The sequence below is a fragment of the Mytilus galloprovincialis genome, chromosome 14 (assembly GCF_965363235.1).
Source record: "Mytilus galloprovincialis chromosome 14, xbMytGall1.hap1.1, whole genome shotgun sequence".
Lineage (NCBI taxonomy): Eukaryota > Metazoa > Mollusca > Bivalvia > Mytilida > Mytilidae > Mytilus > Mytilus galloprovincialis.
Genome location: NC_134851.1, coordinates 57552153 through 57579218, shown reverse-complemented (window position 1 = coordinate 57579218; position 27066 = coordinate 57552153). Strand labels below are relative to the sequence as shown.

At 33.9% G+C, this 27066-nt stretch overlaps 1 protein-coding gene across 1 annotated transcript in view; it reads right to left on the bottom strand.

Moving 5' to 3' along the window:
- The window catches only part of LOC143058120 (uncharacterized), a 183183-nt gene extending 156667 nt beyond the window's left edge, over positions 1–26516 (bottom strand). Inside the window, exons 1-11 of the mRNA XM_076231582.1 lie at positions 26449–26516; positions 23596–24604; positions 20707–20805; positions 15477–15575; positions 14831–14935; positions 13301–13393; positions 11119–11194; positions 8561–8809; positions 6688–6999; positions 4363–4725; positions 3537–3646 (exon numbers count right to left, since the gene is read on the bottom strand). Of these exons, the coding sequence (XP_076087697.1) occupies positions 3537–3646; positions 4363–4725; positions 6688–6999; positions 8561–8809; positions 11119–11194; positions 13301–13393; positions 14831–14935; positions 15477–15575; positions 20707–20805; positions 23596–24604; positions 26449–26516 (2583 nt within the window). The remainder of the gene's footprint in view (positions 1–3536; positions 3647–4362; positions 4726–6687; positions 7000–8560; positions 8810–11118; positions 11195–13300; positions 13394–14830; positions 14936–15476; positions 15576–20706; positions 20806–23595; positions 24605–26448) is intronic.
- Positions 26517–27066: the final 550 nt, after the last annotated feature.

The following is a 27066-nucleotide window of genomic DNA, read 5'->3' as shown; positions in this document are numbered from 1 at the left end:
CAATTCACCATTTTCTACATTTGAAAATGCCTGTACCAAGTTCGGAATATGACAGTTGTCGTCCATTCGTTTGATGTATTTTGTCATTTGATTTTGCCATGTGGTTAGAGATTTTCCGATTGAATTTTTCTCGGAGTTCAGTATTTTTGTGATTTTAATTTTTTCAGAGATCTTGAATACAACTAAAATGTGTCAACAACTTTAAGAAATTTTATTGAGATTAATTAAGTGTAGAACAATTAGAAAATAATTAAAACTAGAGGCTCTTAAGAGCCTGTGTCGCTCACCTTGGTCTATGTGCATACATGTCTTAAACAAAGGACATAAATAGATAAATGACAAAATTGTGTTTTGATGATGGTGATGTGTTTGTAGATCTTACTTTACTGAACATTCTTGCTACTTACAATTTTCTCTATCTATAATAAACTTGGCCCTTTAGTTACACAGAGGAAAATATTTTGTAAGAATTTACAAAAAATTATAAAATTAATGAAAATTGTTAAAAATTGACTATAAAGGGTAATAACTCTTTGAAGGGGGTCAACTGATCATTTAGGTCATGTCGACTTATTTGTAGATCTTACTTTGCTGACATTATTGCCGTTGACAGTTTATCTCTATCTGTACTATATTCAAGATAATAACCAAAAACAGCAAAATGTCTTTAAAAATTACCAATTGTGGGGCAGCAACCCAACAACCAATTGTCCAATTCATCTGAAAATTTCAGAGCAGATAAATACTGACTAGATAAGCAATTTAACCCCTTTTCAGATTTGCTCTAAATGCTTTGGTTTCAGAGTTAAAAGCCAAAATCTACATTTTACCCCTATGTTCTATTTTTACCCATTGAGGCCATCTTGGTTGGTTGGCCGGGTCACTGGACACATTTTTTAAACTAGATACTCCAATGATAATTGTGGCCAAGTATGGTAAAATTTGGCTTAGTAGTTTCAGAGGAGAAGATTTTCGTAAAAGACTACAAAATTTACGAAAAATTGGTAGAAAATGACTCTAAAGGGCAATAACTCCTTAAGGGGTCAAGTGACCATTTTGATTGTGTTGATTTATGTAGATCTTACTTTGCTGAACATTATTGCTGTTTACAGTTTATCTCTATCTATTATAATATTCAAGATAATAACAAAAAATTGCAAAATTTCCATAAAATTACTAATCTGGGGCAGCAACCCAACAACAGGTTGTCTGTTTTGTCTGAAAATTTCAGGGCAGATAGATCTTGACCTGATAAACAATGTAACCCCTGTCAGATTTGCTCTAGACGCTTTGGTTTCAGATATATAAGCCAGAATCTACATTTCGCCTCTATGTACTATTTTTAGCCATGGTCATCTTGGTTAGTTGAAAGGGTCAAGCCAAACATTTTTAAAACTAGATACCCAAATGATGATTGTGGCCAAGTTTGGTTAAATTTGGCCCAGTAGTTTCAGAGAAGAAGAATTTTTAAAAGAATACTAAAATTCTAGAAAAATGGTTAGAAATTGACTTTAAAGGGCAATAACTCCTTAATGGGTTAACTGACAATTTCAGTCATGTTGACTTATTTGTAGATGTTACTTTGCTGAAAATTATTGCTGTTTACAGTTTATCTCTATCTATAATACTATTCAAGACAATAAGCAAAAACTGCAAAATTTCCTTAAAATTACTAGTTTAGGGGCAGCAACCCAACAGCGGGTTGTCCAAATTGTCTGAAAATTTCAGGGCAGATAGATCTTGACCTAATAGATTATTTTATCCCCATGCCAGATTTGCTCTAAATGCTTTGGTTTCAGAGTTATAAGCCAAAATCTACATTTTACCCCTATGTTCTATTTTTACCCATTGAGGCCATCTTGGTTGGTTGGTCGGGTCACTGGACACATTTTTTAAACTAGATACTCCAATGATAATTGTGGCCAAGTATGGTAAAATTTGGCTTAGTAGTTTCAGAGGAGAAGATTTTCGTAAAAGACTACAAAATTTACGAAAAATTGGTAGAAAATGACTCTAAAGGGCAATAACTCCTAAAGGGGTCAAGTGGCCATTTGATTGTGTTGACTTATTTGTAGATCTTACTTAACTGAACATTATTGCTGTTTACAGTTTATCTCTATCCTTTATAATATTCAAGATAATAACAAAAAATTGCAAAATTTCCATAAAATTACTAAATCTAGGGCAGCAACCCAACAACAGGTTGTCTGTTTTGTCTGAAAATTTCAGGGCAGATAGATCTTGACCTGATAAACAATGTAACCCCTGTCAGATTTGCTCTAAATGCTTTGGTTTCAGAGATATAAGCCAAAATCTACATTTCGCCTCTATGTACTATTTTTAGCCATGGCGGTCATCTTGGTTAGTTGAAAGGGTCAAGCCAAACATTTTTAAAACTAGATACCCAAATGATGATTGTGGCCAAGTTTGGTTAAATTTGACCCAGTAGTTTCAGAGAAGAAGAATTTTTAAAAGAATACTAAAATTCTAGAAAAATGGTTAAAAATTGACTTTAAAGGGTAATAACTCCTTAATGGGTTAACTGACAATTTCAGTCATGTTGACTTATTTGTAGATGTTACTTTGCTGAAAATTATTGCTGTTTACAGTTTATCTCTATCTATAATAATATTCAAGACAATAAGCAAAAACTGCAAAATTTCCTTAAAATTACTAGTTTAGGGGCAGCAACCCAACAGCGGGTTGTCCAAATTGTCTGAAAATTTCAGGGCAGATAGATCTTGACCGTATAGATTATTTTACCCCCATATCAGATTTGCTCTAAATGCTTTGGTTTTAGAGTTACAAGCCAAAATCTGTATTTAACCCCTATGTTCTATTTTTAGCCATGGCGGTCATCTTGTTTGGTTGGCAGGGTCACGCCACACATTTTTTAAACAGAATACCCCATTGATGATTGTGGCCAAGTTTGGATTAATTTGGCTTAGTAGTTTCAGAGAAGAAGATCTTTGTTAAGTTAACGACGACGGACGACGACGGACAACGGACGCAGAGTAATGGGAAAAGCTCACTTTGCCTTTCGGGCCAGGTGAGCTAAAAAGAACTAAGTGGCAGGTACACAACTACAATTCATTCTTCGAGGTTTAATAGATGATCTTTGTTAACAACAATAGGAGCTGATGGCACAAATCTAGTTCATCATCAATAATTTTTTGTTGAAAATAACTCATTTCTGAGGGACAAAAATGAGGGAAAAAAATCTTCGAACAATTTTGTAATAGAAGTGCATCACATGTTTACAATCTTTCTGTGAAAATTCAATAATTAAGGCTGAAAACTTTCAGAGTATATTATACTAAAATGTGTACCATCTAGTAAATCAGACGGATGATCAAAATACCACAAATATTTCATTGAGACAGGTTAATTTTTCAACATACTTCAATCTTGTCTGTAGTTTGGAGATATAGGGGAAAACCAACGGATGGGTTCTGTACACAACATTCAATTGCGAATATGTCTTGCATGGCAAAGTATTAGAGCTACATAGTTCTTTAAATTATGTCAGTACTTACTTTTACTTGATCTTTGTGTGTTGCAACAAATTTGATTTTTGGGTATCCTCCATTTTCAGTCAAGGTCTTACAATATGTAAGGACTGAATTAACCCAATGGACGAGATAGACTGCAACGAACACACATACATGTAAATATGTTTGAAAGTGTAAAATTGTCTTTCAATAATTAATGACCAATAAGCATTTATAAGTAAATGAAAATAATTGATTCCCACAAACACTATCTAATCTTATCAATCTTTTCAATTGTTACATGTGTTAGCAGCATTGTTCAATTTAATACAAAAACAAATTGTCGATCATTTCAGTAATTAGATTAATTATTCCTTTAGGAAAAATATCTTGTATTCCTGCTGACATAGCCTCAAACAATACTGTGTTAATTGCATGAATCATAAACTGAATTAAGCAACAACAGAATGTAGGAATAACATGTAGGCATGATAATTCTTATACATATCAGCATTCACGACGAGGTGATTTTAGAACATCAAAAATCGGTCATCCGTTCCTTGTGTTTAAATTAAAAAAACTGAACAATGAAATTCTTCCATCTTAATATTGGATAAAAAAAAATGGATTTAAAGCAATTAATAATCAGTTCATCTAGATGTTAAATTAACCAATAATACTAGATCTTGTATTGCTGACCCTGTTGCTGTATACATCTTTGCATAAGAGCCCATTGTTTGTTATATGGGGGCTTAAATATTCAAAGAGAGCTAAGGCGATCAACAGTTAACCTATATTGAAATACTATAAACATATCTAATTTGAATGTAAATAGACCGATTGTTTTGACTATTTATAAATGGTACCATACCTGCTGTATTCCGTTGATTTTTACAGCCAGGTAAGTCTATGTAGTCAGGTATTTCTTCGTTAATACCTTTACTACCATTGAATATTAATACAAAAGTGCCTCTGCTAGATATGAAGAGTTGGTGTGTCAAGTGATATATCTTTTGACCGCCAAAGTCCCATAAATCTATGGGGACAATTACCATTTTGTAATTGCCTTTATTACATTCAGATCGGATTAGTTGAATAATTTCCTCTTCTGAAATGTCCTTGGCAGTCAATTTATCTTCAGTGTCTCCCTCTCTCCCAGCACTATCATCTCTAGTAGCTCCATGCATCAGAGCACTTTCATCATTTGAAGATTTAAGATTTGCAACATTTTGACCTGAAAACAACATATATGTTGATTTGTGTATGTAAGAATTGATAATTAAAACAAGATAGTCGTATATTTTGTTAAAATAAAACGTGTGTTTCCTTAATCACATATATTATGCGTATAATTGATAAAAAAAAACGAATATTTAAAAAGAATAATTGTCAAATGTTAGACAGGGAAATACAATATAGTCATTCCTTGGACTTATCCATTCTACTTGTACTAGGCAGTAAAAAAATTGTTAAAATTGGTCATGCATTTTGTTGTGAGGGGTGTAATTAGATGCAACCACGTCCGGAGAGGATATGTGTCGCAAAAAATAAATGGTGACATCTATGTTCTGGCAAAACGGTAAGTCAAATAAACTTGATAAATGGTCAGCAGTTCGCTATTTGTTATGACTCAGAATAAATGTTGTATAAAAACTTTTTTTCTATAATAGTAAAACATACATTTTGTAAAACATAAAGATACATAGTTAGATAAGGCATATTAATGAATCTTTACAATTAAATTTCTGATGAAATCAACATAAGTTTATTTAGATTTACAAATATTTATTCAGACTCAAAATAGACTAAATTGATAATAGGGACATTAAGGCCATACTTTAAATACATAGTTCGATACGGCATATCAAAGAACTTTATGAATTATTGTTTTGTTTATTTTGAACAATGGTTAATTAAGACTCCGATTCGGGCCGATTTGAAAACCGGTTCTTAACTTTAAAATCTAAATACATGTTAAGATTCAGCTTAAAAATTCGTTAACTTCATTTGTTTTTCTATATCAAAACAAGTCTTATGTCAGATACTCTAGACCTCAATGAGGATCAACTTAAAAAAGGGTCCACAATAAAAAAAAAAAAATGAATAGCATATTAAAGATACAAAAGAATTCAAGTTTTTGAATTAAACCCCTACTAATATCGGTAAAGAAAAAAGCAATTTATGCAAAGTACAAAAAAGAATCGTTCAGTCCTTTTTAGTAAAAAAAATGATTAGGGCCTTAACCCCAAAAAAACATTAGCAGCTTTCCATTTTCAGTACGGAGCATTGTGGTTTTAATTTCCAGAGACCCATAGACCTATATTCAATATGTTGTCAGGAACCATAGGAATCAAAGTCTTTCTGGTCACTAATTCCTACACAGTTTGCCCATTATCTCAACAATAATACATAACCTTCCTTTGTTTGTTGACACCTTTAGCTATAATTTCATAGAGAGCCATAGACTTATACACAAGCTATTGTCCAGAAACATTTAAATCGTAGTTTTTGGTCCGTTTTATAAATTGTAACAGTTTGGACCATAACCACCAAAATCAATCCCGTATAATTTCACAGATATCCAAGGATTTATACTCAAGTTCTGAAACACAAAAAACTACTCTCTGTTGGACTCCTCATTCATAAACAGTGGTAAAATTTCATAAAAATCAATAGACTTATACACAAATAATTGTCCGGGAACATTTAAATCCTACTTTTCGGTCCTTTTTAACAGTTTGGGCCATAAAAACCAAAATCAATCCAAACCGTCATTTTGAAGTATAGACCTTGTCGTATAATTTCACAAATATCCAAACATTTATACCTAAATCGTGAAACATAAAAAAACCTACTTTTTGTTGGACTCCTCATTCCTAAACGGTGGTACAATTTCAGAGAGATCCATAGTCTTATACACAAGTAATTGTCCGGCGACATATACATCCTATTTTTTTTGTCCTTTTTAAACAGTTTGGACCGTAACCATCAAAATCAATCTCAACCTCCTGTTTGAAGAATGGAACCTTGTGGTAAAATGTCACAACTTTTCACTGTTTAATGACGTTCTTCGTTAATATAAATTGTGAAATGGACAAGGTTTGGCACAACACTCATTTTGACACTGACAAGAAAGACCAGACGTCCACTCAATATGGCATGATTTATATTCACACATAATAATAACATCAAATACCTTTTAATACTTTCTGTTTTCGACTTGAGAGACCGAAGAAAGCTTTCAACCTTGACTTCAGTTTGAGTACACCAGGAGTATTGACATTCGACTTAACATCACTTCGATCTGGCATTTCCTCTTTACGTTTTGCAGCCTCTGGACTGGACGTAACTTGACCTGAACTAGATGATATAGAACCTTTGTTATGGATTTCCTCCCTGTGTTTAGCATCAATAGAATCTGCCATATCCTCGTTAAATTTTTCAATACCTGGTATTACCATTTCTTTACTCCTTAGCAAACTTTGCACGGTTGCATTCAATATAGTCCCTGAAATATGTTATCTGATTAATCATACAAAAGTTTGTTTCCAAGACATTTTTTTATCACGGCAAAACATAAATTCACATCTACTAAGGAAAAACTCTTAGATTGCTACGTATGGTTAAGCAAGAAATAGCATGGTGATATATAATCACATTGCAAAAGTAGTCGATAACAACTGATTACTGATTACGATTACCCCTGACCTCATGACAGGCAGCCAACAAAATGTAAAACATTTCAAACAAGTAACCTAAGGGTCTTTTTAAAAGGTTGAACTAGAAATTGAACTTTGAGTGTTGCTTGCTTAACATTCAGTAACATATTTCATGAATTTTCGGGACTAGAACAAGTTAACAATAAATAAAATAGGCAGAACCAGCAAAGGAGCCCGTCCAGGTTAAATGTCGGTGAAATGTGTGCTGCCACTGGAAAACCATGGTATAATGGATAGGCATCTGATTAAACCTCACCATTTTAAATGGTTGTATATTTTATACATCCCATACAACCAAACAGATGACTCTCTTTCGGCAGAGTTTTGCCGTTCGGAAAAAGACCTATGGTGACAATATTTCTATTCACCAATGGGGATTATTGTATAGAAGGACAATCTTAAAAATGTATTTGAAGTAATTTCTGCATTTTAACTCAGGAGTAACTGAAACATTTGTTTGCATCTTAAAACCCACCAAAGTACCAGCTAAGGCTAACATATAACCTATAGACGCACAAGTATAGTATTTGAATAGTAAAAGCATGTTAAAATATTGAATTAGCCGACTGCTGCCTTATGACAAAGAAATTTATGGTCTTGAAAAGGAAACCAACTTGACGTTACAAAATGTCGGTATGATAAATCGTCGTCACAAGGCTTATCGGCCAATAATATGCATGTTTTCCATTTAAATGTGTCCATTTTCAATTTCCAATTAGGTATGTAAAAGAGGGACGAAAGATACCAAAGGGACAGTAAATAATACACAGACAGACTGTAAAAGGTTGTATGAAGAACAGACAAGATTTTTTTCAGAAAATAAAACATAATAATTTCACTGTCAGGCAATTTTTGAAAAATTGTGTTATCTGAGTTGTGCAGAATTTTTGACATATTCATATTTGCCTTCAAGGTATAGATTTCTATATATGTACTTCCTTAAATAGTGTCGAGTAAGGCGTATGAAACTATGTGCATAAACAGACAATTGTATATGCCTATCAGTGATTTTCGAAAGTTTTACAATGTTTTATTATGGTACCCCAAAGCTAGTCATATTCAGTATGTTTACGAAGAATCAAACATAATAATGGTGGGCCTCCCACGGATTTACCACCAAAGGTCAAAGGAGTAAGCAGAGACCAATATAATAGACGGAAATCAACGAAAAAACAATTGATTAAGTTTAAAACTGAAAGTGTAACTCGAGATATATATTAACCTCACAATATATAATTCGAACTTTGACCTAAAATATGGGTTCAATCTCTTACTCAAATTTAAACACATTACTCTGAGATGCATTTCCTAAGTCAATTTCTCTTGTATATATTCTTAAAGTTTACATACCCTTTTCCAAGAAAATCCAACAACGTTCTTTTATATTCATTCCAGCTCTGCCGAGATAAATCCATATACCATCTGTTGACTCTCGATGTTCTGGAGCCTCATCTCCTACTAGAATTTTGGCTAAACATGTCTTGCCGACACCAAATGGACCGGTAAGAAATACACGGTTCCAGTAACATTTGTATGATCCGCTGCTTAACAGACCTTGAAATTCCATATCCGAAAAAATCTTTATTTCTGCATAAGGTCCTGCATGTATAAAACCGAAATTAATATAAGTTATGAAATTCATATATCCTTTTTATTGTTATTTTGCTGGAAAATATACAAGCAATATCAACAGGAAGTAACACGTAATCCAATACATATTCTTTAACTTTTATTCATTTAAGTACAAGAGTGAACATATTGAAATGTCTCGCCTGCATTACTGGCCATTGCTTTTGTGTTGAGTCTTAAAGATAAAGGTTTTATTGAATGTATCACATAAAACTATCATCTGTGATTATGAGTTCAAGGTCAGATAAATCCTTGCAGACGGACATATATACATTACAATATTTTGAAGACCAAATATAGTAGATCAATTGCTTGTCGTAATTAAAAAAAACAAGACCAAAAAACAAACACTTAACATTGAACAATGACCATAAAATTGGGTTTCAGATTCAGATTGTACCTACAATACAAACATGTATACTTTACAGTAATCCAATGCAACAAAAATAGCTGGCCTTATACTTGAAGTATTTGACTTGACTAAGACTTCTTTTTTTCTAAATTGGCTTGAGGTATAGGGGAGAGTTCAGTTCTAAAAAAATTATGTTTAATACCGCCTGTCTAAAGTCAGTAGATTCTGACTGTTGTGAGTCTTGTTGTATGATTTTTAATTTTATAAGTTCAATGATATATTTTGGAGTTTAGTATGATATCCAATATAACTGAACTAGTACGCATTTTTGTTAAGGGACCAGCTGAAGCACACATCAGGGTACGGGGTTTTCTCGCTGTGTTGAAGACCCATTGGTGGCCTTTGGCTGCTTTTTTGCCTTTTGGTCGAGTTGTTCTTTCTTTGACACAAAAAAAAAATATGCAAAAACTTAAAGGGAAATTAGCTGACGTATTCATTTACACCGATTTTACTCAAATTCTCATATCTTATTTATTAAATACTAAACCTTATATCCAAATTACATTTGTACAATGAGTCATAAAAAAAACCAATAATAATACAATAACTCGATAAGGAACATATCCGATATCTTTTGAGAAACGGTTATTCCATAACGGTCAACCAACTCGTGATGGCGTTCGTAAAATTTACGAAATTTATTGAAACTGAGCTTTTCTATGCGAATTGATTTGTGTTTATTCATTCTACTATGGCTAGAGTTGTAGGGGTGAGATCTCACAAAACATGTTTTTTTTGCTGCATTTTTAACCTGTCCCGAGTCAAAACCCTTTGGCCTTTGTTAATCTTTTTTTTTTTAATTTTATTTTTAGTTAATTTATATGTTTTAGTGTTTAGTGTGAGGTCCATTATCACTGAACTAGTACACGTTTTTTAATGTTCTATATGAGGTCCACCCCGGTGTGGGATTTTTGCGATGCGTTGAAGACTTAGTGGTGGCCTTCAGCTGTTATCTGTTCGAGTTTCTCTGTTCTTTTTGACACATTCCTCATTTTCATTTTCAATCATAAGAAAATATAATTATCGTTTTCCAGTATAAAAATATTTTTGTGGGTCGAATTAGACAAGGAAAATGATTCACTAATGTTGAACTTCCAATGTTGACATTCTTTTTCTCTTCATTCATGAATATAACTTATCCGTTAAACTAATTCTAGCTAATTAATTACAATATCTTAATTTTTTTATGCATAGATTCGGGGACTGTCTATTTATGCAAATATACATTTCCTTCATTGATTTAAATAACACAATTAGCCTTTAATAAGATTTCAAATAACATATCTATATTAGATATGTAGAGCATACATCATAACACTATAAAGTTTTGAAAAAAAAATGCATATTAATATAGAATTTCACGTCTATTTCCATGTTACATTTTACAAAAGCAATTTAGCCATGTTAGCTGCAAAAATCATAATATGATTTTCATGAATAAGAAGATTAGATTTATTTTGTTAAACACAACTACTGTGAGATTGAAGTAAAATATCAGTTATTTCCATGATTAAACATGTTAAAGTTGATAATTCTAAGATTATACTTGGAGTTACCAAGATAAAGGTTGATAGTTCCAAGATTAAAGTTGATAGTTTCACGATTAAAGTCGACAATTTGAAAAAAAATATAAAAAAAGGATGAACCTTACATGCTTCCGTAGCATAGACACATATTTTGGTACAAGTCTATTATTGAAACCTAGAACTCTTATGATACTTAAATAAGTATGATGCTATCTTTTTTTATATAGATACAATAAGTATCATTTGATCATATACAAATCTGAATGGGTTTAAATCAGTGGGCTGCTGTCTCATTCATTGTTGTATTCCACACATACCACTTAATCAAATTGAAATCTTACCTTTGACTAAATGTGTTTTATCTATTTGCTTTAGGGTTCCTGTGATCATTGCGGGGTCTTCCTTTGCCATGACAGTCTACAACACAGCAGATTACATATTCTGGTGATGAATAGCGTATTATTGATTTAATTTCAGTACATGTTTTTTTAAATCTTTAAGCTAATTTCTTAAAGTAACCCTATATTTCTTTGGACAATTGGCATTTTATAACTTTCACTTACTTTTCATACGCTCCTCCTCCTACATAATTAGGATGCTGAGGCACAAATTAAACACTCGATGACCCCGAAATTTGCTGATCCAGAACAATTAACACCCGCTTCGTCCTGGGTTAACCGATTCTTATTTCCCTTGTTTTGTTTTTATTATCAGTAAACTATTTTATTGTATGACTTATGTCATGTTAATGTTATAAGTATATACTAGTTATTATAGTAATGAATAGCATGTTATAAATTTAACTGGAGAAAAAAAAGATGCTTAACTGTTTTCTATACATTTATAGTGTAATATTCAACATGTGTAAGTCGATACTGTTGCTGCTGGACTATTATTTCCAATGGAATATAATCAACTCAGTGGTTCGGTAATGACATAGTTCATAACAAACATTATTTTGTTTTTAAATCTTCCGTCAATAAATTCTGAAATGTTAAAGATACTACAGCTTCTACTTCCTAAGACAAGTTGACCTTGTACAGATTTTTGCCATTTAGTCTTCAATTGCGACATTCATTGATTGTCAAGTATTAATCAACAAAACTCATTTTGAAGCATACAACATCACATTATATTATAACTAAGTTTTTTAACTCATGGTTTTTTTTCTTCAAAAATTTAGACAATTAGAACTTCCTACACAGTTGGGTTAGTTCGTAGTTATTTCACATCAAGCAGACACACTATATACTTTAATTCACTGAGATATAAGCCAACAAAGTTCAACTTGTCAAATTTTATGAATAACATTGTTCGATATTCTAAAATTAATTTTCATTTTGATGTATAGTTCTATAAACATGATCAGGTCATTACAAGACTGAAATGGATACCTGATGGTAAATAAGCATGAACAAAGTAAAACAAAATATCATTTAAAAGGAAAATACATGGTTTTTTTTCAGATTTTTTGCTAGTCAAGTACACCAATTAGGTCCAAAGTAGGTCAACCAGAATAGAACTGATATGAATTCTGCAACTTGTGCGCCGATTTGTATATTGTTAAGGTCTGTACCGTCTTCAATAATGAGCAAAACTCAAATCATATTGAAAACTACAACAACTGAATAAACAGATCCCTGACTTAATGATACATACAGAAACTGGCATGGTTAACATGAGTGTGGGCCGTCAAACGTCCCATATCCTCATCGCATGGTATAACGGCACAACAAATGAACCAACAGTTATCAAAATATCATCAATGAGGGCAAACAATTTGAGGCGAATACAAAATAAAGACATTTATGTTCATGGTTCATTATATTTGGGCACATGATTTTTTTCACTAAAGATAAAAACATTGACTTCATTTGGAAACAAGTTATGTTTGTGCAGTGCCATACAGGAACCAGTTATTATATTTAAAAAGACACTTTCAAACACTTTCTTTTTTTTAATGGGAACATTTTTTTCTAATTATCCCCTCTTTTTCAAGAAATTTAGAATCAAATAATTTATTGACAAATTTCTATTTTTCAAACAACAACTTAAGGTGGTACCTAACACTACAGGAAGATAACTCTGTAAAGTCAGCTAAACGTTTTAATTACGTTGTGTTGTAAAAGGAATATTAAGCTTCTCAATGATCAAAATTGGTGTTTGTCAAATTGCTACATAACCAGTGGAATTTTTTGACAAAACGGTTGGTTCCAAATTTTTTTAATTTTTTTATTTTTGTCAAACGGTCAAATTAACTACTTTGACAAAATTTTATGAAAATTAAACGAGCCAAATTATTATTAGTGAAAGTGTTGGGTACCACCTTAAGCGTATACAAGCATGTCTGTGCACCTTTGTAGTATACAGCAGGAAACTATTTTACATTTGATTGAATGTTGAAAATTCGATACTACTGTACTTAAAACAAAGTTTGAGAGAGAATTGAAAAGTTGACGGTGTGTGTGTTCAAAATGAAAATGTACACTTTCTTATTTTTTTCTTATCCAACATAACATGTACCTTGAGGTAATCCATAATTTCTTTCATCCTCTTTTTTATCTCTGGAGAATCCTGGCTGTCCTCTGCTGCAGCCAGCATATATGGAGTCTCACCCTAAACGACAATAATTCGTACCTAAAGTTATGTCTTCTTTCAACTTTCAGGTAATATTTAGACAGCTCTATACATTTGTTTGTTTATATAATTCATTACAATATTTTATGAGTGTCGTTTTAAATTTGTTCAATGTCTACTCATTTAGGATAACCTAGGGTAAGAGACAAACCAGAAATAATGACGTGTAGACATCGGTGTTTCTTGATTATGCGCATGTATATAATTGGTTTAACTGTCACCGTTACATGTTATAGCAGTAATAATACATCAACTGCTATGTCTTTACAATTGGTACTTTAAAAGTAACTATTTATAACTAAGGGGTGCGTCTTAAAAAACGTGTTTAAAATTGTTAAATTGGAGACAGTCATATGTGTGACAATATTACCATAGTGTTTCCTTGTTTAACTGCAAGTGTTAGTGATTAAATTGTTATGAGGTGGTTCATTGTTAGTTTTTATTGACATTTGAATGTTTGATTGGTCATATTGGTGACTCTATAACTGTAGTGTTTAATTGTTCATGCCAGTGAGTATAGTGCAATGAAGAGAGTTTGTTGTTGGTAGAACATGTTGACTGTCTCGTGTTTGAGTGTTGAGTTGTGATAATGGTGTAATGAGATGGTCTATTGTTCTTTTTTGTACCTGATAACTTTCATTTGTGTTGAAAGATGATTTTTGCGTATTGAGTGTCTTTAAGCAGTACCTGATAATTGTCACCTGTCTGATTTGTTACTTGAAAACGATATGAGCTGAATGCAAATGTGTATAATATGTGTCTTGTTTCGGTACTGCCTAAATACTGGCTTTTGTGTATTTATCTTTTGGTATAAGTAATTGATTACTTTAATTCTTGTGATTGATTATTTGCATTGGTGTAGGCTGAATGTTGGTTTTTGTGTGTATTAAGTGTCTATTGGTAGTACATGATTGATGTCATATGTTTGATTGGTGGCTGATATCGATAGGGGCTGCATTCTGATTTTTGTGTAGTACCTGATTTATTGTCATGCATTTGAACACTTGCTTTGTGTCAGTGATGATTTATTGTTAGTGTTTGGGATGTAGGCGAAGGGATTGTGTATTGCTGGCTGTCATTGTAATTAGTTGGTATTTGCATAAGCTGATTATGATTTTGTTTTAGTGTAAGACGACTTATAAACAATATATAGAAAGGTGTAGACGATTCTTTTTGTCCATGGCTATCAGTCTTGTAGTATGACTCTAGTTGTTAAAAATCAAAAGAAATATCTTTGGTTTTTATTTCAAGAACAATTCCCAAAATTCAGTATGCCAAATTAAACAACATCAACTACACATTTAATTTTTCAAAACAGTTTTAAATTTAACACTTAATATAAAAACTGAACACTGAATATATAGTGTCAAAGGTTACCTCGGGTGTTAAAATATAGTAAATAATGTCAAATGTTACCGTAGATGTTATGACCAGTGAACTGATTCCTCCTTCTTCTATTAACCATTTGGTGACATGTAAATGTCCATTCCTAGCAGCCCTGTGTAATGCTGTTAATCCGTCCTATAATATCAAAATTGAATCTATAAATTTAAAGTGATATTCTAGACATTATTGCGTTATTAATATCAACAAAATAAAATATATGTTATAATGTCCCTAAAATTTGCAATATCAACATATAAAAATATGTAATATCACCATATAAACTGAATGTCGTAAACTGAAAAATAAAGTTTTATCAACATACAGAAAAATATTTTTCATATCAGAATCAGTGGTAAAAACTCAACACCATGTGCTATTGTTAGATATGTCATGTCATGATACAAAAATATTACGTTGTTAAAAGTGATGCATAAACTATTTATATCAATGGATTAGAAAGACTTATAATTATTATCAGCTGACTTAACATGTAAACACAACTTGTTATCAGTCTTTATCAAGATAACACATTGAAACCTCATTCATAGATTCAGTGCTAGTAAAATGATATTCCATCCTATACATTTCACAAATTGTGTCGTGTATCAAACCTGTCTGATTAAATCATTCAATATCAACAGAAGTAGGATCAAACAGACAATATATCTTTCATTACCGTTGATCTGGAATGTATATAACATCCAACGCTGGCCAGGTAACATATAATATCCAGATGTCCTCTTAATGCAGCACATACAAATGGTGTGTCGCCATCCTGTTATAGAAAAATAGAATAAACATCAAAACTTGTATAAAAAACTGGACAATGTTGTGTTATAAATATAAATACACTATGAATGATTGATATACATGTATATCACATAAATCAGTGATCTAAACTGAATAAAATGACCAGTCACACTTGTATTTATATAATCATCAAGAGTGTGTAAATTATTATATCACCTTTATTTGGCGGGTTAATTTAACAGTGCTAGAATGACGGATATAACCATTGTTAATGGTTGAATTGAAGGTGTCATTATCAGTGGTGTAAGAATGATGGATATTACCATTGATGTAGGATCAATTGAAGGCATAATTATCAATCGTGTGAGAATGACGGATATTACCATTATTGCTGGATGATTTACAGGCGTCATTATCAAAGGTGTGAACATGACGGATATTACAATTATTGGTGGGTGAATTGAAGGCGTCATTATCAGTGGTGTGAGAATGACAGCTATTACCATTATATGTGGGTGAATTGAAGGCGTCATTATCAGTGGTGTGAGAATGACTGATATTACCATTGTTGGTGGATGAATTGAAGGCGTCTTTCTCAATGGTATGAGAACGATGGATGTGACCATTATTTGTGGGTTAATTGAAAGCGTCATTATCAATGGTTTAAGAATGATGGATATTATCATTATTGGTGGGTGAATTGAAGGCTTCATTATCGCGGGGGAGGGGGGGGGGGGGAGAGAATATCGGATTATTACATGGCATTTTTCATATCGCATGTATTATCAGCCCTAGGTTAAATATCAGCCCAAGAGCCACATGTCTCGAGAGCTGATATTGACTGAGGGCTGATAATACATGCGATATGAAAAATGACATGTTATGATCTTTTTATCATATGCTTCAACAATGAAGAAAAATATATGGACGAATCGACAAAAAATAATCAACAATATACCTAAAGAACACTGTTTGGAAAAGTCAACTTTTTTTTTTAAGTCATTTTCTAAACTATGTTTTAAACTTTTAATTAATAGTTTTTTTTATAATTTTTTTTGTTGTTTTTTCTCATTTTACACAATACACTTTCCAGTATCCAAATAATTGTTTTGTACACTACTTTGTAATGTTTTTCACTGAAAACGTAGCATTGAGGTGTATTTTCCGGAATTTGCCGAGTATCAACGGAATGCCATGCGATAACGTTACGGAAAGGCATGTGATAACAATCGAAGCATGTGATAACATTTTCATATCAGCCCGCTAAGCATCAATTCGAAAAATATAGATTTTACGTTGATTTAATGCTATTATCATACAGTCAAAATCATATAGTATTTAGTCTAAGTATAGGATAATGATGGATATTACCATTATTGGTGGTTGAATTGGTGGTTTCATTATCAATGGTGTGAAAATGACAGATATCACCATTATAGGTTAGTGAATTGAATGCGTCATTATCAGTGGTGTGAACATGATGGATATTACAATTATTGGTAGATGAATTGAAGGCGTCATTATCAGTGGTGTGAGAATTATGAATATTACTTTTATAGTGGTGTCAATTGAAGGCATCATTAATTGTTGTGTGAGAATGATGGATGTAACCATTGTTGGTGGGTGAATTGAAGGCGGCATTATTAGTGGTAAAAAAATGACGGATATTACCATTGTTGGTGGATGAATTGAAGGCGCCATTATCAGTGGTAAGACAATGACGGATATTATCATTGTTTGTGGGTGAGAATGACGTATATAACCATTATTGTAGTGTAAATTGAAGGCGTCATTATCAATGGTAAGAGAATGAAGGATATTACCATTGATGGATGGTGAATTGAAGGCGTCAATATCAGTGGTATTAGAATGACGTATATTACCATAATAGATCGGTGAATTGTAGGTGTCATTATCAGTGGTAAGAGAATGACGTATATAACCTATGTTGGCGGGGGAATTGAAGGCGTTATTATTAATGGTGTGAGAATAACGGATATAACCATTTTTGGTGGATGAATTGAAGACGTCATTATCAGTGGTGTTGGAATTACGGATATAACCATTATTGTAGTGTGGATTCAAGACGTCATTATCAGTGGTGTGAGAATGACGGATGTTACCATTATTCGTCGGTGAATTGTAGGTGTCATTTTCAGTGGCATGAAGATAATGGATATTATTAATATTAACGGATGAATTAAAGGCGTCATTATCAGTGGTGTGGGAATGACGGATATTACCATTATTCGTCGGTGAATTGTAGGAGTCATTATCAGTGGCATGAAGATGATGGATATTATTAATATAAACGGGTGAATTAAAGGCGTCATTGTCAGTGGTGTGGGAATGACGGATATTACCATTATTGGTGGATCAAGTAATGGAATCCTCATCAGTAGTGTGTATTAGTGGTTTCACTTTTAATGGTGGAATTTAAATTTTATTATCAGTGGTAATTTAATTCAGGGTGTCATCAACAGTGGTGTGTGAATTATCATCACCATTTGTTTGTAAAACAATTGAAACAGTTGTGTTAGAATATGGAATTTCACCATTATTGATAGATGAATTGACCGAATAGGCATGAGAGGTTCATTATGTGATAGAGGGATATCATATGTTTTATGAGTAAACTAAAACAGTCATTATCAGTTGTCTATGAATTACGGATAACACCATTTTTGATGGATGAATGGCTAAGGGATATCAGCATTTAGGTGGATGAATTTAAGGAGTCAATTTAGGATGTTACTATTATTTGAGAATGAACTGCAGGATTTATCTTCAGTGGCGTGTGAATAAGGGAAACCAATATATTTGATTGATTAATTGAATACGTCAGCACCAGTTGTGTAAGGATTAGGGATATCACCATTCCTGATGGATGAATTGTTGTATGTGAATAAAGAATATCACTTATATTGGTTGATAATTTTAAGTGTCAAAATAAGTGTGTTGTTACTAGTCTTTGATTGGACTTTACTTCACTGGTATTTAAAGTTAAAAGTGTTCAGTGTTCACTTTAAGTGGTATGTGAAATTATTTGCTGAAATTATCAAAAGTGTCAAATTTATGATGAAACCATCAGTATTGTGTAAATTTCAGGTATCACCATTCTTGATGGATGAATTGAGGGTGTCACCTTAAGTTGTAAGTGAATAAAGAATATGACTTATATTGGTGTGTTAGTTTTAAGTGTCAAGATAAGTGTGTTGTTACTAGTCTTTGATTGGACTTTACTTTCACTGGTATTTAAAATTAAAAGTGTTCAGTGTTCACTATAAGTGGTATGTGAAATTATTTGCTGAAATAATCAAAAGTGTCAAATTTATGATGATACCATCAGTATTGTGTAAATGTCAGGTATCAACATAAGTGGTGATATATATTAAGTATATCAACATCAGCAGCGAACACATTTTGGTTGTTGTCGTCAGTGTTCTATAAATATAGGGTATCGCCTTCAGTGATGATTAGATTAATTGTGTTACCATCAGTCATTTTAGGGTTTTGTTCTCCAGTGGTGTATGAATCAATGCCAACAACATCAGTATAGTGTAAATTTAATGTGACATCATCATTTGAGGTTCAATTTAATCAGTCATCATCAGTGGTGTTAAAATTTATAAATGTTATAATCATTGGTCCATGAATTTATGACGTCATCTTTGTGATTTGCTTATATAGGTTGGTCGCATAAGTGATGTTAAAATTTAAAATATAACTATCATTGGTGTGTGCAGTTAGGTGACACAATCAGTGGTTTGCAATTCACCAGGTGACCATCAATAGTGTGACCGTACAATGTAAGTGCTTTGCGATTGTATAATGTCATCGTCAATGTCGTGATGTGCGAATTTACCGTACCACTATTAATGATGTGACCACTAGTGGTTTGCGAAATCACCATGTAATCATGAATAGTGTGACCGTACAATGTAAGTGCTTTGCAATAGTACAATGTCAGCGTCAATGTCGTGATCATCAGTGGTTTGCCAATTTCCTATGACATTAGTGGTTTTCGAATAACCCTATCATCATCCATGTTGTGCCTATCAATATTTTACCATTTTACCATGTTAGAATCAATTATGTTTTTATGAGTAGTTTGAGAATTAACCATGTCATCATATTTGAATTTAAGGCGTCATCATTATGTTTTAAGATTGTCACCATCATAAGTGCATGAATTGAGGACGTCGTCATAATTACATCGCGATTTTCTACACCCTTTATCATGGTAATATGATTGCTGTGTGAACTAATGGATCCTGATTATCTAAGGTGTCTGATTATTAGGTGTCACCATCAGTGACTTTTAATGAAGGATGTCACCATCGTTGGAGTGTAATTTGGAACGGTTTAATCACCAAAGGTGTGTGCATTTTAAGGATGTCTTTAAATAGCAGTGGTGTGTGTATTTAAAGGGTGTCATCATCAGTGGTTAGTAAATTAAAAGGGTGTCACAGTTAGTGGTGTGTGAATTTAAAGGGATTCATCATCAGTGGTATATAAGATTAGGGTTCCACCATCAGTGGCATGTGAGTTTTAGGTGTCAGCGTCAGTGGTTTGTGAATTTAGGGTTCCATTATCAGTGGCATGTGAATTTTAGGTGTCAGCGTCAGTGGTTTGCGTACGACTTTTTGTCGTCATCATCACTAATTCCTGATTGTAATGTGTCACCATAGGAAGGTGCAAATTCAGGTTTCCTGATTTAGGATAATTCATATATTCTACAAAACAACAATTAAATACAACTCTATGACTATGATCAAATGATTATGTAAAATGCTTTTTTTAATGTACAAATCATTTGTAACAAGATAAGTGAATTGAAATTTCTCTTTACATAATTCTATAGAGTATCAATCATGATCAAATTATTTCTCTAAACTGTATCTGTATGATTAATAGCATTAGCTCCATGTAAAATCAGAGGTTAACATAATAATATTTTTGTTAGAAAAACTAAAAATTCATCTTTATCATGTTTACTATCTCAATTAGTTTGGCGATGAAAATGTACACACTATTTATTTTAATATAACAAGTATGTGTTGTCCATTAAACCTGTCTGATTAACAACCTGATTTTTTAATGATTCAATATCAAAAGAAAAATTATCAGACTGAGGAGCTATTATCTATAATCACCTTGTCACGTGCTTCCTTTTCACAGCCGACTTTTACAAGATAACGGACTATATCTAGGTGTCCATTGTAAGCAGCACAATGTAATGGTGTGCCTCCATTCTGTAATAAAACAGACATACAAACTCTTGTAATTAAGTGACCAATTGTGTGTAATAAATATAAATGATAAATACGTTGTGGACAAACTGTAATTATGTACAAGTTATAACTAGTACTTTTTGGGGGGTAAAAGTTATCAGCTGACTTTTATGAATGCTTAACAAAAATGGATAATTCAAGCCCATTGTTTTTTGTTTCGCATATTTCTATCATATTGATTTTGCTTGTTTACCTGAGACAATCTGATATTGAGCACTGATATGATTGATACAAAAAACATCATTTGATTATATTCATCCTTATAGGAGTTCTGATTTAAGGTGTTACCATCGGTGTCATAATCAGTGTATCAAAAGCAGGATGTCCATCAATGGTTTATACATTGTAAGGCAACATCGTGGGTGGTGTTTGAATTCAGTATGTTTTATCAATAATGTATGAATTCGGGATATCACCATTTTTGGTGGATGAATTGAGGGATTCATTATCGGTGGTTTTTGAGTTGAGGGTGTCATCTTCCGTGGTGTTTGTAGCAAGGTTATCAACATTTTTGACTAATGAATTGATGACGTCATCATAAGTGGTGTTTAAATTGAGGCTATTATCATCAATGGTGTGTGAAGCAGGATTTTCCTTTTATTTTTGGCTAATGAGTTGAAGAGGTTATTGTCAGTGGGGTGTGAATAAGGGATATCACCATTATTAGTGTACCAATTGAATGTGTCATCATCAGTTGTTGTGTAAATAAATAAAAGGATCAACAGTAGTGTTGTGTGACTTTATATGGCGTCATTTTCAGTGGTTTTTGAATTTAGTAGTGTTTCACTGTCAGTTGTGTGTGTACTAAGGGTGTCATCATTACTAGTATGTGAAATTATTGGATGTCATTATAAAAGTGTTAAATATAGGGTGAAATCAGTATGGTATGAATTTAAGGTATCAATATTAGTGATGCTTGATTACTAGTATATGATGTCAACATCAGTGGTGTGTAATATTTGATTGAATCATCAGTGGTTAAATGTTGATGGTGTCACATTCAGTGGTGATTGATTTTAGACCTACAGGATCACTGGTGTTATACATTAAGGGTGTTAACATGAATTGTGCTTACATTTTGGTTGTTGTCGTCAGCGGTATGTGAATATAGGATGTTACCTTTAGCGTTGATTGGATTTAGCGTGTTACTGTGTTCGGGTTTTGTTTTCTGTGGTTGGTTGGGACGTCAGTTTTGTCATGTGAATCTTTTGTATTCATTTGGTAAGGTTTGCTGTTTGCAATGGCATGGATTGTTCTGTATGGTAGGGATGTTCTTGTCACAGGCAGAGGGCCCTGGCCGTGTTTGACACGGCCTTTTTCGGCTTTCGATCCTCATAGATGTACTACTTTGTACCTTTTTTTGACTTTCGAACTTTTATATCTGGGCGTCACTGGTAAGTCTTGTTTGGACGAGGCGCGGTTTTGACGTAATGAATTTTAAACCTGATGCCTTTTGTTATCTATTATTCATGTGTTTCTTTGCCAAATACCTACCTACCTATCCTCTTCGCTCCTGGTGGAGCATAAGGTCGCCACAAGATTTCTCCATCCAGATCTGTCTTTAGCCTTTGTTTCGGCTTCTCCCAAGGTCATGTCAAGCTCCTTTAGTTCTGCCTCAATTGTTCGACGCCAGGTGGTTTTGGGTCTTCCTCTTGGTCTCTTCCCCTGGGGTGTCCATCTAAGAGCTGTCCTGGTTATGTTGGATACAGGCATCCTGAGAACATGCCCCAGCCATATGAAGCGCTTCTGTTGTATTTCTTTGAGGATACACATGGACTTGGTCGTTTCGAGGAGATGGTCATTTGAGATACGGTTTGGCCAAAAGATTTTACAAATTCGCCTCAGACAATTGTGGTGGAAACTTGAGAGCGATCTCATATCTGTTTTTGTTACTCTCCAGCATTCACTTCCATACAGAAGGACAGATTTAACATTACTGTTATATAGCCTGATCTTTGTTTTTCTGTTGTATTGGCTAGACTTCCAAATTGGTCGTAGTCTTTGAAATGCAGATCTTGCCTTGGCTAGCCTACTTTTAATATCTTTTTTGGTTGAATCTTCTGTACTAACGACAGTTCCTAGATAGGTAAATTTATCTACTTGTTGGATTTCTGTACCTTCAGCTTCTAGTCGTAAGTTTGATGTTGTGTTGAGTCGCATTTCTTGAGTCTTTTTTGCATTTAATTCCAGTCCAATTTGGCTTGCATAATAGCTGAGCCGATCTGTCTTTTTTTGCATATGATCTTGTTTTGATGAAAGGAGTGCTATATCATCAGCAAAGTCAAGGTCCTCTAGGGTTGTAAACATCGACCATGTGATGCCTCTTTTCTTGTCACTGGTGGTCTTCCGCATCACCCAGTCAATGGCAACCAGGAATAAGATGGGTGAGATGATGCAGCCCTGTCGTACTCCAGATTGTACTTCAAACCAGTCAGTTTCCTTGTTGTTGAGTATCACAGCACATTCAAAGTTGGTATAAAAGCATTTTATCATTGTGACGATCTTTTGTGGTACTCCATATGATATAAGAATTGTCCAAAGAGTCTCTCTGTGTAAACTGTCGAATGCCTTCTTGAAATCAATAAAGTTGATATATAGAGGTGTCTTCCATTCTATACACTGCTCAATGATGTTCTTAAGCGCAAATATCTGATCAATGCATCCTTTCCCTTTTCTAAACCCAGCTTGTTCCTGTCTCAACCTGTCATCCAGTATGGAGTCTATTCTGTTTAACAGTATTCTGCAAAACACTTTACTTGGGATTGAGAGTAATGTTATCCCTCTCCAGTTGTCACAGTTCCCAAGATCACCTTTCTTTGATAGTTTAATGATAAGACCTTTTGACCAGTCTTCAGGGATTTTGTTTTCTTCCCATATGTCTTTGAAAAGATCATGCAGTATGGCAGTTGCTGTATTGATGTCAGCTTTCAGTAGTTCTGCTTGAAGTCCATCTATGCCTGCTGCCTTTCCTGATTTCATGGATTTAATTGCCTTTGTTATTTCTTCTTTAGATGGTGGGTCAGTGCTGATATCCAATTCTTCAAGTTGGGGTGCTCCCTGGAATTCGTTTATTGGCTCAGGTCTATTCAAAACAGCCTTAAAGTGTTCTACCCAACGTGCAGCTTGTTCCCTTTCAGTTGTGATGATTTTTCCATTATTGTCTTTTACTGGAGGCGGTTGTTTAGATTGTCCACACAATTCTTTTGTGATCTTGTAGACTCGTTCTTCCAGATGGTTCTTTTTATCTTTTCTAGCTCTTTTCTTCACCTCTTTATCTTTCTTTTCATATTCTTTCTGTGTTTGTTCTTTTAACCTTGATGACCTAGTGCTGAGGACCTTTTCTTTAAGTTTTGCTCTTTCATCGACTGCTTTCCATGTGTCTGATGTTAACCATTGCTTACTACTGCTCTTACGGAACCCAATGATCTTTTCACTTGTGTTTTGATATACCTCTTTGATGTTTTCCCATTTCTTTTCTATGGAACTGTCTTCAGTTTGATCAAAATCTTCTAATACTCGAAATCTGTTTCTGAGTTCGATGACAAACTTTTGTTTGATTTCAGGTTCTTTGAGACGATTGACATTGAGGATCTTTCTCCCAGGTTTGTTATTATCTGTTACCTTTTTCAGCTTTAGTTGGAGTTTAGCTATAACTAAATGATGGTCACTGTTCACATCTGCTCCTCTATATGCTCGGGTATCCAGCAAAGATCGCCTCCATTTGCCATTTATGATGATGTGGTCAATCTGATTTTTGTCCCTGTTGTTTGGAGAATTCAACGTGATTTTGTGTATGTCTTTATGCTTAAAAATAGGGTTCCTCCAATAACTAATCCATTTGTAGAACACATACTTGCCAGTCTCTCTCCATTTTCATTCATTACACCATGACCTTCTTTTCCCATAGCTCTTTCATGTTCTGTATTAAGTTTTCCAACCTTAGCATTTTGGTCTCCTATAATCAGAAGGACATCATGAAGTGGTGTTTTGCTAATCTGAGCCTGAAGAGCTTCATAATAAGCGTCTTTGATTTCTTCTTCTGCATCGTTTGTAGGCGAGTAGCACTGAATTATTGTTGTCTTGGCATAGCTGGAATTAAAGCGAGCTCTGATCAATCGCTCATTTATAGGTTCCCATTCAATCAAGCTCTTTGTACATTCCTTATTCATAATGATTGCCACTGCTTCTGTATGTTGGTTGTCATTTCTGCCGGAGTATATGATGGTATGACCCTGTGTAATTATTTTCCCTGACTCTGTCCACCTGCATTCACTGATGCCTAATATTCCTAGTTGGTACCTTTCCATCTCTCTTATAACTTGCGCAGTTTTTGAGACCTGGAACATAGTTCTTACATTCCACGCGCCGATCTTAATGGTCTTTTTGGGATCCATGAGATTCTGGTTCCTGTCTAAGGTCTCCCGAGTTGGGCTTTCTCCTTGTACAATCATATTGCTGCCTGTGCAGCCCGTCATCTCATGGATACCTGCTGTTTGTTAATTTCTTGTGTTGATTTCTGTAATAAGTTGTTTGTTTTATAAGATGAGGTTATTAGCCTAATGCTTAACCCCCAACTTGGAGGACCAGGGATTTTGTCGTTGAGGTTCCCGTCCTCTAGATCAATTGCCTTGCTGGGCTGGTGAGTGGTGATCTACCCAGTTTGTTTAGAGTTCTCTCTCCTAGACAGGTTGCCTTACCTGGCTTACAGCCCCTATCTGGCTGACTATTTACCCATAGCTGGGGCAAGGTTGACGAGTGCTAGGGCATATCCACACACCGGTGGGCCTACACACTGCGTCTTTGGGGTCCTTGCTACTCCAAGATCCTCTACAGTAAAGCCTGAGATACTAGATCTCAGTTACCAAGTGCTGTCGCGGGGAGGCACTGTAGAGGTCTTGACAGTGTAGAGGCTATGTACTGGCAGGAGAGGCTTACTCACTCGGCTCTCTTTTCGCTCACATATGTAAGCTAGCCAGCGGCAGCTGCTTTTCATAAGAAAAACAACCACACTAGACGCATACTACTTCCCTGTGGAACAACCACCAGCACACTAAATACGTTCTGCTATTTATTTGTATTGTAGTCCTGTATTATTATGTTGTCATTTTAATGTTATATTTAACAATGCCATCAAAGTGCGAGGTTTGGCATGCCACAAAACAAAGTTCAACCCACCATTTGTTTTCTTTAAAAATGTCCTGTACCAAGTCAGAAAAATGACCATTGTTATATCATAGTTTGTTTCTGTGTGTGTAACATTTTTACGTTGTGTTTCCGTTGTGTCGTTTGTTTTCTCCTATTTTTGAGTGTGAATTCACATTACTATAAGACGTGTCACGGTACTTTTCTATCCCAAATTCATGTATTTGGTTTTGATGTTATATTGGTTATTCTCATCGGATTTTGTCTAATGCTTAGTCCGTTGCTGTGTGTGTTAAATTTTAATGTTGTGTCGTTGTTCTCCTCTAATATTTAATGCGTTTTCCTCAGATTTAGTTTGTTACCCCGATTTTGTTTTTTGTCCATAGATTTATGAGTTTTGAACAGCGGTATACTACTGTTGCCTTTATTTACTATCAGTCGTGTGATATTTCAGGGTTTCACCTTCCAGAGGTGTATGTATTAGTGATACCAACATCAGTGGTGAGTAAATTTAATGAGTCATCATCCATGTCATCAGGTGAGTAAAGTGTCACCACCATTGGTGAGTGAATTTAAAGGGGTTCACCATTAGCAGAGTGAACGGTTGAAAGGTTTCATCATCAGGGATATGTGAATTTAAAGCGTTTCACTATCTGTGATGTGCAAGGTTAAATGGTTTAAGCATCAGAGGTGTGTGAATTTACAGGGTTTCTCTATCAGTGGTGTGTGAATTGAAAGGGTGACTCCATAAGGGGTGTGATCAGTTATAAGGTTTCATCTGCAGTGGTGTGTGAGTTTATAGCATGTCACCATCAGTAATATGTAAATTTAAAGGGTTTCACCGTCAGTGGTTTCTACAATTAGGGTTTCAACATTAGTGGTTTGGTAATTTATGATGAAACCATCACTTGTGTATGAAAATGAGGGCGTTATTTTCACTGATTCGTGATTTCAGGGTGTCACCATAAGAAGGTGAAAACTGAGGATGTCAGGATCGGGCATGTGTAGTTGTTTGTAAATTAATGATGAGATGTCAATATCAGTGGTGTTTGAATTTAGGATGTCACCATTAGTGGTTTG